The sequence below is a fragment of the Actinia tenebrosa genome, unplaced genomic scaffold, assembly GCF_029948245.1.
Source record: "Actinia tenebrosa isolate PJP-AT-01 unplaced genomic scaffold, QUT_ActTen_1.0 PGA_scaffold7__59_contigs__length_16204524, whole genome shotgun sequence".
Taxonomy (NCBI): domain Eukaryota; kingdom Metazoa; phylum Cnidaria; class Anthozoa; order Actiniaria; family Actiniidae; genus Actinia; species Actinia tenebrosa.
In genome coordinates, this window is record NW_028292584.1 from 6,952,720 (window position 1) to 6,967,918 (window position 15,199).

The following is a 15,199-nucleotide window of genomic DNA, read 5'->3' on the forward strand; positions in this document are numbered from 1 at the left end:
TTCACGATCAGGGAGCGGAAAACTCTTGTCCTTTATTTCTAGGAATTTTATTTCTGGTATAATGGTAATGAAACGATGATGATGACAGTGATGACGACGACAACGTCGATGATAATGAAAGTTATCATAAACTTATTGATACCAAAAAAATAGATTACAATACAATATGCGTTATTAGATGCTCCCAAGCGATCTGAATAGCACTAACAAAGTGGGTTAGCAACAGTCGTGACGTTATCAGTACTATACCAGAATCTGAAAGAAACAAAAACATTAAAGAAATGGACTTAGCTAAAGACAATCTGCCCAATCTGCCCGTCGAAAGAGCGCTAGGTGTGAACTGGAATATCGAACAAGACAAATTTGGCTTCAAGATCAATCTCAAGGAACGCACTCCGTCAAGAAGAGGTATACTATCCATGGTTAGCGCATTGTACGATCCATTAGGATTTGTCTCACCATTCACATTACAAGCAAAGTCCCTTTTACAAGATTTGTGCAGACTCAAGCTAGATTGGGACCAAGAGATACCAATAGAACACCATCAACAGTGGCAAAAGTGGTTAAATGACCTACCAAAGCTTGCACAATTCACAGTCGAAAGATGCTACAAGCCAACGAACTTTGGTCAAGTGACATCTACACAACTTCACCATTTCTCTGATGCGTCTCAAACTGGTTATGGCTCAGTCTCATACCTGCGTATTGTGAGTTGCAGTGGAAAAATTCATTGCTCCTTTGTTATGGCTAAGTCTCGAGTAGTCCCACTCAAGCAGATAACTATACCACGCCTCGAGTTAGCAGCAGCGACCGTGTCTGTTCGTCTTGACAAGATGATCAAAGAAGAATTAGAGTATGAAATAGATGAATCTATATTTTGGACAGACAGTACTTCAGTGATAAGATACGTGGAAAACGAGACAGCAAGATTCCATACATTCGTAGACAATAGAGTTGCTCAGATTAGAGAGGTATCAGATCCTTCACAATGGAAGTACGTAGACTCATCCTCCAATCCCGCCGATCATGCGTCAAGAGGTCTGTCAGCAGATGAACTACTCAAGAGCAAACAGTGGGCAAATGGTCCAAACTTTCTTTGGAAAGACAACAATGCTTGGCCACAAAGACCGAAAGGTATGATAAGTTCGCTAGAAGATGATGTAGAAGTTAAAAGAGAAGCGAAAATATGCACGACATCTACCAGGCCTAACGCCGCAAATGAGATATTCCAGAAATTCTCATCCTGGTATCATCTGAAGAAGATTATTGCATGGATACTAAGATATTTCCAGAATATCAAGAAAGCTCTTCAAGCAGAACACAAAGAGATCGCACGCACAAGAGAAACCTCTCTCAAGTCAAATACACCAATCTCCTTGAAGGAAATGCAAGATGCAGAAAAAGAGATTTTACGACACGTTCAGTGGCAAACTTTTCATCAAGAGATACGCGCCCTCGAAGAAAATCTTGATGGTCTTCCAAGAAAATCCGTCGTAAGAAAATCAAGTCCCTTGTCCAAGCTGGATCCAGTGGTAAAAGACAACTTGATATGTGTTGGAGGACGTCTTCGCAATGCGCCAATAAGTGAAAGAGCCAAACATCCAATAATACTTCCCAAGAATCATCATGTGACGAACTTGATTATCAACGATTATCATCACATCTCTGGTCATTCTGGTAAACAACACGTGCTAGCACTCCTGCGCGAACGTTATTGGATCATAAATGCTAATGCAGCTATCAAGAAAGCCCTTGGAAACTGTTTCGACTGTCGACGTAGGCAATCTCCTCCACTACAGCAGAAGATGGGAGATCTGCCAGATGCAAGGTTAACACCAGACAAGCCACCATTTACTGCCGTTGGAGTTGCCTATTTTGGCCCATTCTACGTGCGCCGCGGTCGAAGTCTTGTTAAGCGTTATGGCGTCTTATTCACGTGTATGACGACGAGAGCCGTTCATCTAGAAATCGCTAGCAGTTTAGATACCAACTCATTTCTGTTAGCACTAAGGCGATTTATTGCCAGACGAGGCCAAGTAGAAGAGATGTTCTCCGATAATGGTACAAATTTTACAAGTGGCGATAAAGAGTTGAGAGAATGCATTAAGCAGTGGAATCAAGAACAAATCCATGAAAGTCTACTGCAAAAGAACATTCAATGGCATTACAGTCCGCCCTTTGGCTCTCATCATGGAGGCGTTTGGGAACGCCAAATCAGAACGATTCGCAAGATCTTATGTGCTCTTCTCAAGGAACAAACACTCGATGATGAAAACCTGTTAACGCTCATGTGCGAAGTAGAGGCAATTATTAACAGTCGTCCCTTCGTACACAAATTCTTTACGATGTTGGCACTGCTTGTCCCATACTCTTGATTTTATTTCTTACACATACGTAAAACGTACGGTAAAGAATTTGTGTAGGGACGAAAGGACGAAGGGACGAAACTGCGAGCACCAACTAACAAGTATTTACATAGAGGGCGTATATATGGCGTATGTTATGATGAACTGACTTGTACCTTCTGGTCTGATTTTAACTGGTAATACAGCCATACCTGTACTAGATTGACCGGCCCCTGTTGAGCATGTGTTTTCAGCAATCTTAATACATGTATTCGTCACGGGAATAGCGTTGATCATGGGAACCTTTTGTAGATTCTTCTTGGTACCATTAACTTCACGGGTTGATGATTGTTCATGATCGTTCTTGTTAGGATCACCAATATCACCTGGAGGATTGCTTCTGATCGAATTGGTATGCAGAACAGCTGGATGACTTTTAGTGCAGTCAGGAAACCTACAAACTTGTTTCTTGGTGCATTCTTTGACAGTGTGATCATCGGCAAGGCAACCAAAACACAATCGTTTCTTCATGAGAAATTCTATTCGTTCTTTATACGGCTTTCTTCTAAGAGCATTACAGTTCTCCAATTCGTGGTTCGAGGCGTTACAATACACGCAGCACTGCTGAGGCGAATCTGTATCGTGGCTGTCCTTGTGGGTTTTCTGTGTACTGTTAACTTTGGCTAGTACGGCGAGACTCGATGTTCTGGCGGTAAGAGGATTATGTCTGACACTAGGCTTGACGGTACTGGTACTCCGGGACTTGTCTCTAGGGGTCTCTAGTAAAACGATCTTTCCAAAAATAGGATTAGTGGCAATTCTTGCTTCTTGATTAACGTAGTCTACTAAGTTGCAGAATCTGACAGGTTGTTGATGAACTTCCATGATATCGTCTACCTTACGACGCCAACGGTCTCTCATATTGTATGGCAACTTTAAGACTAATCGCTTTATGTTGTCTGGGTGTTCAAACTTATCCAAATACTTGTTCCCTTGCATGGCATTGACGCAGCTATTTAAGAAGATGGAGTATCTATGAAGAGCGACGGCATCGTTGTTTTTGATTTCTGGCCAATTTAAAGCCGTTTCTACGTAGGCGGATGCGATTCTATAGTGATCTCCATACCTCTTCTGCAGAAGCTGTTTTGCGTGTAAATATCCAGAATGGGGAGCCATGAAGTGGCATGAGCGAACCAGTTATCTCACTTCACCAGTGGTATGCTGTTCCAAGTAGTGGAGTCTTTCGGTGCCGTTAGTAGTTTTACCTTCAATAAGACTTTCAAAGGCATGTATAAATGTCTGATACTCTAGTGGATCACCACCAAACATAGGAACTTGAAGGTTAGGTAAAGTACTACGCTGTTGTTGCGTGTGGAATAGCTTCATCATTTCATTCTGCTGCATCTGGAGACTAATGAAATCTCTCATAGTTTCTTTGCTGTCGTCATAGGTCGGACGCGAACTATCGTGATAGAGTTGTGGCTTGAATGAATCTTCCATCTCTCCATCAGTATTCTGGGGTCGTAACCAGTCGTTGCATCTTTTAAAGAAGGGCGGTGGTTTTAAGGCTGACTCGTCTTTTATGCTTCCATCGAGGGATGGTAATTTACGTGATCCATCATCTGCATTTCTATTGCTTTCAATATCGGCAAGTACTTTATCTTTTGCTTTGACTTTCTCAATTTCTGTCTCCAAGTTAATTCGGACTTCCTCTTGCTCCAACTCAAATCTTTTTTGGTTTAGGATTTGCTTCTTTTCTAAAGCGGCAGCTTCTGCTTGTAGCTCTGCTAATCTAGCGGCTTCCTTCACTCTGGCCGAGGAAACAGAACTTACCAATGACATATTTTTACTGGCTTTGCTGAATTTACTTGCTTTACTACTCAGGCTGGCTGCATCAATGTCGTCAGCAACGGTATTACTGCGTACTCGGGCTTTAACTTTATGCTTAGGCGGTTCATAAGACGATGCTTGTGATCGAAAAAACTCTCTCAAACGGCTCAACAACTGGCCTTTTTTCCCTTTCACACTGAGACCATAGAATTTGAGTTCTTCCTTGAGTTGAGGCACGGTCCATTTCTCAATGACTCGAACACAAATTCTTTACGATGTTGGCACTGCTTGTCCCATACTCTTGATTTTATTGGAGCATCTATTTAGCCTATTGCATTGCATGGTATCATTTTATTTGTTTTGTACATCAATAGAAAAAATGCAAAACTCGCACCGATGTGAGGCTTAAGCCGTGAACAAAGGGATCTGGCATGATTCAAAAGTCACGAATCATGCCAGATTCATTCGTTCAACAACTCACATCGGTGCTAGTTTTGCATTTGGCCTATAAGTCGAAGCACTGAAATAACAAAGAAAACATGCAATGCCTTGAGGAAGATTTTTTGACTGAATTAAAGATTTTAAACCTCTAATCATCTAAAATATTTAATTAAGTTGCTCTTAAGATTTTGTTTTTTTAATTTTAATTTTTTGATCGGCAAACGAGACATCAAGCCTCGCGGGTCACACTTCAACGAAAATATTAGAGACATTTAGCATCGTGTCCACCGATAACCAATAACCTGTAACAGCTAGGAATCAGGCCCCGAAAAACGCCCGCAAACGCGAAGAAACACTCGGCATCGATGAAATTCAATATGGCGGCTCTTCCAGCAACAACTTCGTTATGACGCCTCGCTAAATGTCGAAAATTTGAAGGAAAACGCCTGACGTCGAACTGCAGTTTGACGTTTGCGGGGCTAGCAAGAACATCGTGCTAAAGGTCCTTAATAATGGTAATGAATAAGAGACAAACACTGCCTATATGCCCAATCATCTTAATAGCGGCCTGCATAGAATACAAACTATATTCATAACACTAAACAGTTATAAAGTGATTTTATTTGGCTCGTGAAACAAAACTGTATGATAAGTAACTAACAAAAGAAAACCAGAAAAGGTTTGGAGGCATGCTGCCAGGAGAGGTTTTACAATACGGTTTCCAGAAATGCTTCCTGTGTTCTGGAAATATTTCAATTGGACCAAAAAGGGCAAGAAAAAAAGGATATCAAACTAAAAGGGGGTACGTGACCCCATCGCCCCCCTCTCCCCTCTTGAACTCCCCATTCTTCCTCCTTTCTTAACCCCCTCCTATTCCTCACCCCCCCCCCCCCCCAAACCGCACCTGCAGATACAGTCTTTAGTGTTCATGGTGCATGTATTGCATTGTTGAGAAAATTTAAATTTCGTAGGAGTAAAAGATATAGGATTCCTCGACTATTATAGTTTCCAGTGTGAAACGATGAGCTCTGCTGTGTGGATTAAAAAGTCTTTTAAAAAATTTAAAAACAATCTAAATATTGTTGATGTATAATTATAATTTATTTGCTTTGATTTTATCTTCAGTTCCTTCAGCTTTTTCTCTCACTCATTTTTTCCTTCCATCCTTCCTTCCTCAGCTTTTTTCTTTCTTTCTTTTTTCCTGTTCTTCATTCCTTTTTACATTGCATTTTTCCTTTCTTGCATCGAATTTCTTTTTTCATTCCACCTTCCTTCTGCCTTTCCTTTCACTTTCTTTTTCTTCTTTTTCGTTTTTCTTCTTCTTTCTTACCACCTTCCTTTCTTTCCATCTAACTTCCTTCCTTCTTTCTTCATGCTTGAGCATTATCAAGCGCATGCACCAGCGAGAGTTACAAGTTTTCAATCCAAATCCTAAGATTCAGAAGTTTTTAAGTACTGAATATCCGGGTTTCTACCACGGAATGACAAATGTTCTTAATAATAACGATTACATTCCTGCAGCACAAAACATCAGGCTATTCACGCTATCTTCTTTCCCTTGCCCAGCATGATGTACACTAGATTACCGCTGATACAGATGAGAGATGTCAACTGAAAGACGGCTTTCCAACTGTTTGTTAGGTGTAATATGTATCCAGTAGCATACACGCCAAGAATCCCTGCAAAATGGATTGTGGGAGAATGAACACTCTACTCTGTGGTATTGTGGCTGCGATCATGGTTGATTCAAATATCTTAAAAACGGATTATCCGGAGATCAAGACTATACTAAGACCTTCAAATTTTATCGATACCCTGAAACAACCTTTGGACTGCAGTAAGTCAAGGCGTGGTTTATTCACAGATTGAACCCTGAAACAACCTCTGGGCTGATCTAAGTCAGGGCACGGCTAACTCACAGATTGAACCCTAAAACAGCCTCAGGGATGATCTAAGTCAGGGCATGGTTAACTCACAGATTGGACCCTAAAACAACCTAGGGGATGATCTAAGTTAGGGCACGGCTAGCTCACAGATCAAAGTCAGGGCACGGCTAACTCACAGATTGAATTCTGAAACAACCTTTGGGCTGATCTAAGTCAGGGCACTGCTAACTCACATATCGAACCCTGAAACAACCTTTCGGCTGATCTAAGTCAGGGCACGGCTAACTCACAGATTGAACTCTGAAATAACCTCTGGGCTAATGCAAAGTCCAGGAATCGAACCTGAAACCCCTGAGGAGAGGGGCGAGTGCACTACCACTACATCACCCTTGATTCCCAAGGCATTACAACTAAGGCACATAAGATTGCAAAGATCACGGCTTTAGAACACAATAAGCTTTTCATGCTTACCTGGTATTGCCCCCACACAAAAAACTACACCTAAGAATAGAGGGAAAATAAGTTAAATAACATAACAGTTATATAAAAACAAGTTGAATACTGAATACTGCATACTAAATAGTGCATTCCAAGACCGAAGTGCATTGTGGGTTGTGCTATCCAGGCTTCATACAACTGGGCCCAGGCTTTCACAGACCCTCCCCAACCATGAAAAGTCCAGTAAAAAATAAAATAAAATAAATCAACTTGGTTTATAGAGGATGACACTTAACAGCAATTCAACTGAAAAACTCGTGGTCCTCTTTTGACGTCTTTGATAGTTGATGGGACAGGACCACTACTAATGTGGTTATTTGTCTTTTTTAAAGTTTCAGTTTCCCCTTCTGAGGTAAGGATATTTCCAAGAATAAGAGATGACGTACTTACCACTTATTGAGCCAGCAAAAGTTGGTGACAGGTCTTGTATGTTGCAAAGAGAGCCGCTCGTTGTTAAAGCGGACAATCCAAGGGTGAGGCTCATGCAGAATAATGCCTGCCAAAACCCAGTAGCATAACTAGATGTAAGCAGGATTAATGACGATACTGAAGTGCCAACAGTCTGCAATATAATTAGAATCTTTTCATAGAAAGAACATATATTTATTTATATAATTAAAAAAAAGATTTTTTTTTCAAATATTATTCATAAAAATTGGTAGTGTTGGTTGCAAATATGTGTATGTCATTCATTCATTCCTTCCTTCCTTCCTTCCTTCCTTCCTTCCTTCCTTTCTTCATTCATTCTTTATTCATTCATTTATTTTTTAATCATTCATTTCTTACATTCAAAGGTAGCATTCCGAATAGAACAGTTCTTACCTCTAGACATTTCCTGGTAAATGAAACAGAAAATCCTGGAAAATATTGAAACATATACTAAAACAAATCTTAAAACGATTTGGGTAACATTTCACATGATATTACCGCCATTCGCATTGCTACGCGGCCACCCCAGACAAAAATCGTGACGTGCATTTTGCAATAGACTGCCGTCAATCAAACATGTTGACATCATTTACATGTGTGTGTGATTCAAAAAGCATCAAAACTTGTCGATTGTTTACAAGTATTATGAGCCACACTCGCCGGGCCTATCTGGGCAGATCCAAACGTGTGTAAATGACGTCAAAGTGTTTGATTGACGGCAGTCAATTGCAAAATGCATGCAATTTTTGTCTGGGGTGGCCGCGTAGCAATGCAAATGGTGGTATGCATTAATTAGTGGTGTACTGGTATCATGCTCAAAGTTTCATGCAGACAGTTTCCCACAATGGGTCGGTGTCCACTGGCAGAACGAAGCTTGAGATTGGACAAAATAACAAAAACAAAGAAAGCATGGATTATGGTGAACAATGTGTATTGTTCTACATGTCATTGCGTTCTTTGTTTTATCTCACCATTCATTGTTTGTTCATCCATTCCCAGGCTTCGTTCTGCCGTTTGTGGCTTACCCCCCACAATCCTATGGACCATGGTATATCATTAGTAGCCTGTCATTTAACTTCAAAAAGGCAGCATTTGCATACCTTTTTGTATCATTTTATCAGCAACTTTTCCTCCAACAATCTTTCCGACCAGATTTGCTATGTAGGGAAGTACATTAAAAATCCATCCCTACAGAAATGAAAACTAGAATCAATAGTTCAAAAAAATACCAAACCACCCCCCACCCCAACCCAAGGGGGAGATGTTTTGGGGGATGTGGGGAAGTATGGAGATGAAAGAGGGATTTCAATTCAATTCAATTCAATTTTATTGAATTGAAATCCCTCTTTTATCTCCAAACTTGTACATATTCTTTGGTGAGAATCTCATTCTTCTTTTATAGGGAGTATGGGTATTTTTAGACTTTCTCCAAAGTCAGACACTAATTCTTTTCACTCCAATAAAACTTCTGTAGAAGACAAGAGGGGTCAACTTGTGACAAATCTAGGCCATTTCTGGAACAAAGCAATGTCTTTATCTTTGGTTATGATGTTTGTACTTACTTTTGCCTGGGGAAAGTTTTCGTGAAAATATGTTGGTAACCAGGAAATGAGGTTGAAGTACATACAGTTATGACAAAAGTGAACAAGGACAACTGCCCTAGAGAGGAAATAAAAAAATCATTTATTCAGTCACTTATTGATTCCATCCATCTGTCCATCCATCCATCCATCCGACTGTCTGTCTGTCCATCCATCAGTCCACCTGTCTGTCTGACCACCCACTCACCCACCCATTCATCCATCTATCCAACACTGTCTGTCTGTCTGTCTTCCGTCTATTCGTCAGTCTACTCGTCTGTCTGACCAGCCACTCACCAACCCATTCATACATCCATCCATCCATACAACACTGTCTGTCTGTCTTCCATCCATTCGTCAGTCTACTCATCTGTCTGACCAGCCACTCACCCACCCATTCATCCATCCATCCAACACTGTCTGTCTGTTTTCCGTCCATTCGTCAGTCCACTCGTCTGTCTGACCAGCCACTCACCCACCCATTCATACATCCATCCATAAATCCATTCCTTTGTTAATACACACCATACTGCTGGCTCCCACATCAGCACTCCCCATGGAACTATCGTGTCTGTTTTATGGTGCTTTGACAAAACACTTTTTTCTCTTATACTTGAACTCATATCAATAACTGCTGGATTCTGATTCAGGAAATAGTAATACCAGACCAGAGTCCATACCAGACCAGCCAAGCCAAAAATAATAAAAACCATTCGCCAGCCTAGATGTACAAGCATTAGGGAACCAAGACTACCCATGATGAGACTCCTGTGAAATGAAATAAGAAATGAAAATCATAAATACTGATATATAACATAATGGATGGATGGATGGGAAAGACTGACATAGGAGTGGGTAGTTAGATTAATGGATAGGTGAACAGATAAATGGGTGGATGAATAGGAGGGTTTTGATACGTAACATAATGAATGGATGGATAGGAAAGACTGGCATAGGAGTGGGTAGTTAGATAAATGGATAGGTGAACAGATAAATGGGTGGATGAATAGGTGGGTGTTGATACATAACATAATGAATGGATGGATGGGAAAGACTGGCATAGGAGTGGGTAGTTAGATAAATGGATAGGTCAACAGATAAATGGGTGGATGAATAGGTGGGTGTTGATACATAACATAATGAATGGATGGATGGGAAAGACTGGCATAGGAGTGGGTAGTTAGATAAATGGATAAGTGAACAGATAAATGGATGGATGGATAGGTGGGTGGGCATCTGGATGAGATGGATATTAGAGGGATTTCATTAATAAATTTTATTCTAATAAATTTTATCAGTGGATGGGGGTGGGTTGGCAAAATTGTAGGGGGGTAACGTTATTTTGAGAAAGTGGTTAGGTTTTTTTGTATATTGGGGGAGGTTGGAAATTATTGCAGGGTGATGAAAGGGGGTTACGTAAATGTTGCCTCTACCATTAGGGGGGAGGGGGTGGGTTGTGTTTGTAAAGCTTTTCATTCGATTTTGCCAATCCCCCTCCCATGTCCTTAAAAATGAAATCCCCCCAAAAGGGATGGGGTGTGATGGGATGAAACAAGTAATATGATGAAATATTATGTATTTCATTATACACACTGAATGCATATTTTATTACTACTTACTAAGTAATATGATGGACAGGATGTGTGGGACACAATTCAATTGGACAGACTGACAAAACAATGGATGTTTGGATGGGTGGGTGGGTGCATAATGGATATAATATGGGTATAATGGATAGAAAAAGGATGAAATGTGAAGGGATGGGATGAATGGTTGGATAATTTGATTGATGGAATCTGCTTGCATTAAAATTCAGCTGTTTGTTGTAATGAAAAGTGGAGATGAAAAAATCCCTTAGAAAACAATTGATTGAAATGCCAAAAAATTAAGTGTTTCAGCTGACCATCAAAGCACCACTCAACACAATCCTGCCATCCACCCCTCCCCCTTAATTAAAAACACCTACCCCAGTGGACCCCCTGCCAGTGCTAATGCACCACCTGATGAACGCTCACTAATTGGCAAACATTTCCCGATAATGCTGTAAGTAGCTGGATAGAATATACCTGTTAAAAACAATAATTATAAAGTTGTACATTAACATTTTACCATTTGAGAATGGTCATTGTTCTCTCCCCTAACAGAGAGATTACATGTGGATAAAGATGCAGAGAAGCAGAGCTGAATTGAGGAATGTTTGGTGTTGAAGTCCATCATTAATCGCTTTAGAAGAGAATTTTGAGGATGAATTAAGACAATTTCCTCCTAAATTTACATGGAAGAAGCCCCATTATTTCCAAATTATATGATTCCAATGTACAAAGAAATTTAAAATTTAGATTTCATTTAACCCCTCTTAGATTAACAACTTCACAAATATACAACAAATACTCAACCAGTTCACTGTAAGATTTGAACTTTAACCAAAATTAATGAACTACTTTGATGATGGGGTGACCATCTTGGATTGCAAGGCATTGGGGGGCATCCAGGGGGCAAATAAAATAATCTTTGTTGCAGTAATGACGTTGATTGATATTACCTGCTAGCTGCTCACCACAAGAAAATATGACAAAAGATGAATAAGGATGGTACATCAATCTCCTTTACCCATAAGACAAACACACGGAACTCTATATAATTTTCATCATCTTTGTTTCATCTTGCCCCCTAGAAAGATACTGGCTACTGTATTTAAGTCCATTGTATTGCTTATTTTAAATTGGGGCATGGATTCACAAAGGGTGCATTTCCCCTACATACTTCACCCTGCTAGAGAGCATGACAGCCCTAACAGAAATGGAACACTTGCCTTGTGAGCACCCAAGACACACTCTAACTGCCACCACAAGTGCTAAAGGTGAGGCAAATGACAATATGCTCAAAGCTGAACTGGTTACAATAGGGATAACCATGGTAGTGACAGAGCATCCAATGATTGCCCACATCACAAGTTTTTCAGCTCCATACACATCACTAAGGAATCCACCTGGGATCTGAGTGATAAGATAACCCCAAAAAAATGAGGACAAAACCAGGCCCTGAAACAATAAAGATGTGGATGAGCAAAATGGAGAAGTGAATAGATGGAGGGATGGATGGATGAATAGATAGATTGGTGGATGGAAGTAAGAGCTGATGGATAAATGGATAAAAATGGAATCGACTCTAAATCTACCATTCCATTTTTCCCCACCAACCTCCCGACCCCACAAAAGGAAATTTTCCCAACGGGGTAGGGGTACGTTGGTGACCCAATTTCAATAACTCATTTTTCAAATTTTTCGGGAATATAATTCATTTATTTAAATGGATGGCATGAATAAAATGTTTTTAAAAGCTTTATGCATCGAGAACGATACTGCTTAAGCCCATTTTGATTCAAAAAATGGTATTCTAGACCTGCGAACAGCTGTGTTATCATGAACGTGGATGGAGACTAATACCAGCAAAACAAAAAGTGTAAAAAATACCTTGATATGATACAACATATCATTAAACACCAAACAAAGGTATCAATATATCACTTACCGATTCTCTTTTATCCCAATTTAACTCTTCAGCCACTAATACCATGCACAAGGGCATTATGATTCTGGTAGTATATAAACACGAACAGGCGCACATGAGCGCGGCCAACCACTTCGGTCGATCAGCTCTCGACCAGTGAAACTTAGTGGCTAATAGACTTTCTTCCTTTGAATGGGATAACAAGCGATTCGACAGCGGTATAACATCGTCTTCCATATTGATATTTCGATTAGGACTTCGTTGTTTAAGGTTTCTGACACGTGTCATTAGTTTTTCTAAAATTAATGCAAATCTATTTCTGAATATCTGAAGCGATATTTAAGATAATTCGCTACTTCCTACTGTCTAATACCAATGGTAGCAGTCTAAAAGCAATATAGGCTCAATCTCGCTACTGTAAACCCCCCAAAAAAGATAATAGGACGATTCAGCCATTGTGTTAGTCAATACATTGTTGGGAGAAGATTGCGTGACGTACTAAGTTTTACGTCACTATGGGAACGAACGATGCGTTACGAACATCGGTTCACTTGGCAAATACAAAGAATTCAAACGAATATTTGAATATTAAAAAAAAATTCAAAATTAATTAAATAAATTTAATCAATTAATTAGAATTGAGCCAAATTATAAAGGTACGTTTTTGAAATGTTTATTTGCAATTCTTATACTATTTCTACATCATTTTTAACTTAATTATTCTTTACTGCCTCTTAAATTTACAATAATAATATATAATATAAAATCAAATGCATTAAAATCAATTTAATAGATTTCCAATAATAATATCATTTCCAAGGGATCGACGTTCTGCCAAAGATAAGAGAGTACTATATAGAAAGATGTACCAAAATGTTGCTAAAACAATCTGGTCTTGGTTGTACGATGAGTTGATAGTGCTATCCGATGTATAGATTCTTTTTCAGTGGATAAATCAATACATGTATTTAAATAACATTCAATACATTAATCCACGGAATAATATTTATCCCTTGGATAGTGCTATCCACCCCTCATACAATCAGGTCCAGGTGACATTCCCTGGAGAATAAGATTTTATGTTTAACGACTGCACACATAGTTGTAGACTAGACACATGAATGTAGATACGACTCCCACAAAGAGTCTTGTTCTTAAAGGAATGGTATGCCCAAGGTAAAAGGGTCTATTATAGATCTTAGGGATTTATAGTCCGCTAGAGATGGTTGGACTGGGGAGCCTGTTCCAATTGGATTACAAAAAATTTACATTTTCTTAATCTTCCAATTTAATACTTGATTTCCATTATTGATCTGCTCATAAACGGGTCTCTAACCCACCCTTAGCTATATCACACAGAGTTTTGGGTCCTGCCCTGGTGAAGATAGTCTCCCCCGCCCAAATGCCCTGGGGATCTCAAGGTTGGCCGGCCCCGAGTCGCCTGGACTCCGCCTTTCAGAATTTCTAGCTTTCGACTGGAAAGGTGGAGTAAAACACTAAAAACGGATGTGAGGGAGACTATGGTGAAGAGATCGATAAAAACAAGTGTCTTCCTTTCTTCCTCTCCTGATTATTTCAAACTGGCCCTTAGTAATAGCCGGCTTCATTGCCAGTGACAACAACATGCACCAACAAAACATTTGTCAAGCCAATCTAAACTGAGAAGGGTATGTAGCATTACATGAATGCTTACTAGTGACCTTATTTATGTTTATTGTGTATATCCAGAAATCATCCATACCCAAAAGAAATTTGGAATTTTTGAAGAGTAGGGGGTCAGAGAAAGAACAAAGATTACAGGGTTTGTATGGAAGAAAATTGGAATTTCTGGGGGGTAGGGGGGTGTCTTAAAAAAATTCCTCCGTGAGGGGGGTATGGAAAATTTTTGGAACTACACATTATGCAATTTGTTTAGCAGTGCCAAAAATAAGAAAAACTGCAGCTCCAAATAGCAGTATGGCAGTATTAATGTGGAATATTGAGCTCCATAACTGAGTGATCTCTAGGACATGACCAGAGATAGGTACTAGCACAATCCCTGTGTGAAAGATAAAAGTATTAGATACAAATGAGTTGTATGGTACTGTGCAATGCTATCCTATCTAAATTCCAATTTGATCTTAGGAAATATTCTCGATAGGGTTAACCTCTTATACTTATATAAAACCTATATCCAACAACGCCACTCCCTGTACAAGGCTCTTTTGTGAGGTTCCCATCAAACACACTACCACTACATTCTATATTTACAACATTACAACATACAACACTCAACACACATGTTGACTTTTACGGGGGGGGGACCGGACAACCCAGAGAAAATCATCGTTCTAAGGGAGAGAACAACACATAAAATAAACTCACACCAAATATGATCCAGTCTAGGCCGGTGCTCAAACCTGGACCACAGCAGTGAGAGGCGAACAGTAAACCACTACGCCACCCATGCCACCCCATGCCATACTGTATCTTTTTTTGTACCTCAATGCAAATAAATTTGTTATATCCCCCCAATGATTATGCTTACCTGAAAATGCGCCTGCAGAATTCATCAAACCTGGAAGAAAACAACAAGAATATAATTATAGACTGGTTCTTAGTTACAGAGAGGGAATGAGGGAGTGTTACTCCTTCTATTCATAGACTGTTTTTATTCATAGATTCAATGACTGTTTGGAAG

At 39.7% G+C, this 15,199-nt stretch overlaps 3 protein-coding genes across 3 annotated transcripts in view; 1 reads left to right on the top strand and 2 right to left on the bottom strand.

The window, feature by feature from the left end:
* Positions 1–281: 281 nt before the first annotated feature.
* Positions 282–2,375, top strand: LOC116307861 (uncharacterized). Its single transcript, XM_031718180.2, has one exon. It carries the CDS (start codon positions 282–284, stop codon positions 2,373–2,375), a length of 2,094 nt encoding a protein of 697 aa, XP_031574040.2.
* A 3,780-nt stretch (positions 2,376–6,155) lies between these two features.
* LOC116307868 (voltage-gated purine nucleotide uniporter SLC17A9) lies at positions 6,156–12,987 on the bottom strand. The gene is made up of 10 exons (XM_031718187.2): positions 12,541–12,987; positions 11,822–12,050; positions 10,976–11,075; positions 9,535–9,777; positions 8,992–9,088; positions 8,530–8,617; positions 7,823–7,857; positions 7,391–7,562; positions 6,974–7,003; positions 6,156–6,295 (listed from the first exon to the last, which is right to left on the bottom strand). Exons 1-10 carry the CDS (start codon positions 12,805–12,807, stop codon positions 6,156–6,158), a joined length of 1,401 nt encoding a protein of 466 aa, XP_031574047.1. The 5' UTR covers positions 12,808–12,987.
* A 180-nt stretch (positions 12,988–13,167) lies between these two features.
* LOC116307869 (voltage-gated purine nucleotide uniporter SLC17A9) overlaps positions 13,168–15,199 on the bottom strand; it is a 16,741-nt gene continuing 14,709 nt past the window's right edge. The window contains exons 9-10 of the mRNA XM_089040431.1: positions 15,047–15,076; positions 13,168–14,557 (exon numbers count right to left, since the gene is read on the bottom strand). Of these exons, the coding sequence (XP_088896557.1) occupies positions 14,418–14,557; positions 15,047–15,076 (170 nt within the window). The 3' untranslated portion in view covers positions 13,168–14,417. The remainder of the gene's footprint in view (positions 14,558–15,046; positions 15,077–15,199) is intronic.

Excerpts from the sequence above, each read along its gene's own strand:
- LOC116307861 (XM_031718180.2), top strand. The coding sequence starts at position 282 with ATGGACTTAGCTAAAGACAATCTGCCCAATCTGCCCGTCGAAAGAGCG.
- LOC116307868 (XM_031718187.2), bottom strand. The coding sequence starts at position 12,807 with ATGACACGTGTCAGAAACCTTAAACAACGAAGTCCTAATCGAAATATC. Across the intron at positions 7,858-8,529 it reads TGATAAAATGATACAAAAAG|GATTTTCTGTTTCATTTACC; the intron begins GTATGCAAATGC and ends AATATTTTCCAG. Across the intron at positions 6,296-6,973 it reads TTGTGTGGGGGCAATACCAG|GGATTCTTGGCGTGTATGCT; the intron begins GTAAGCATGAAA and ends TCCATTTTGCAG.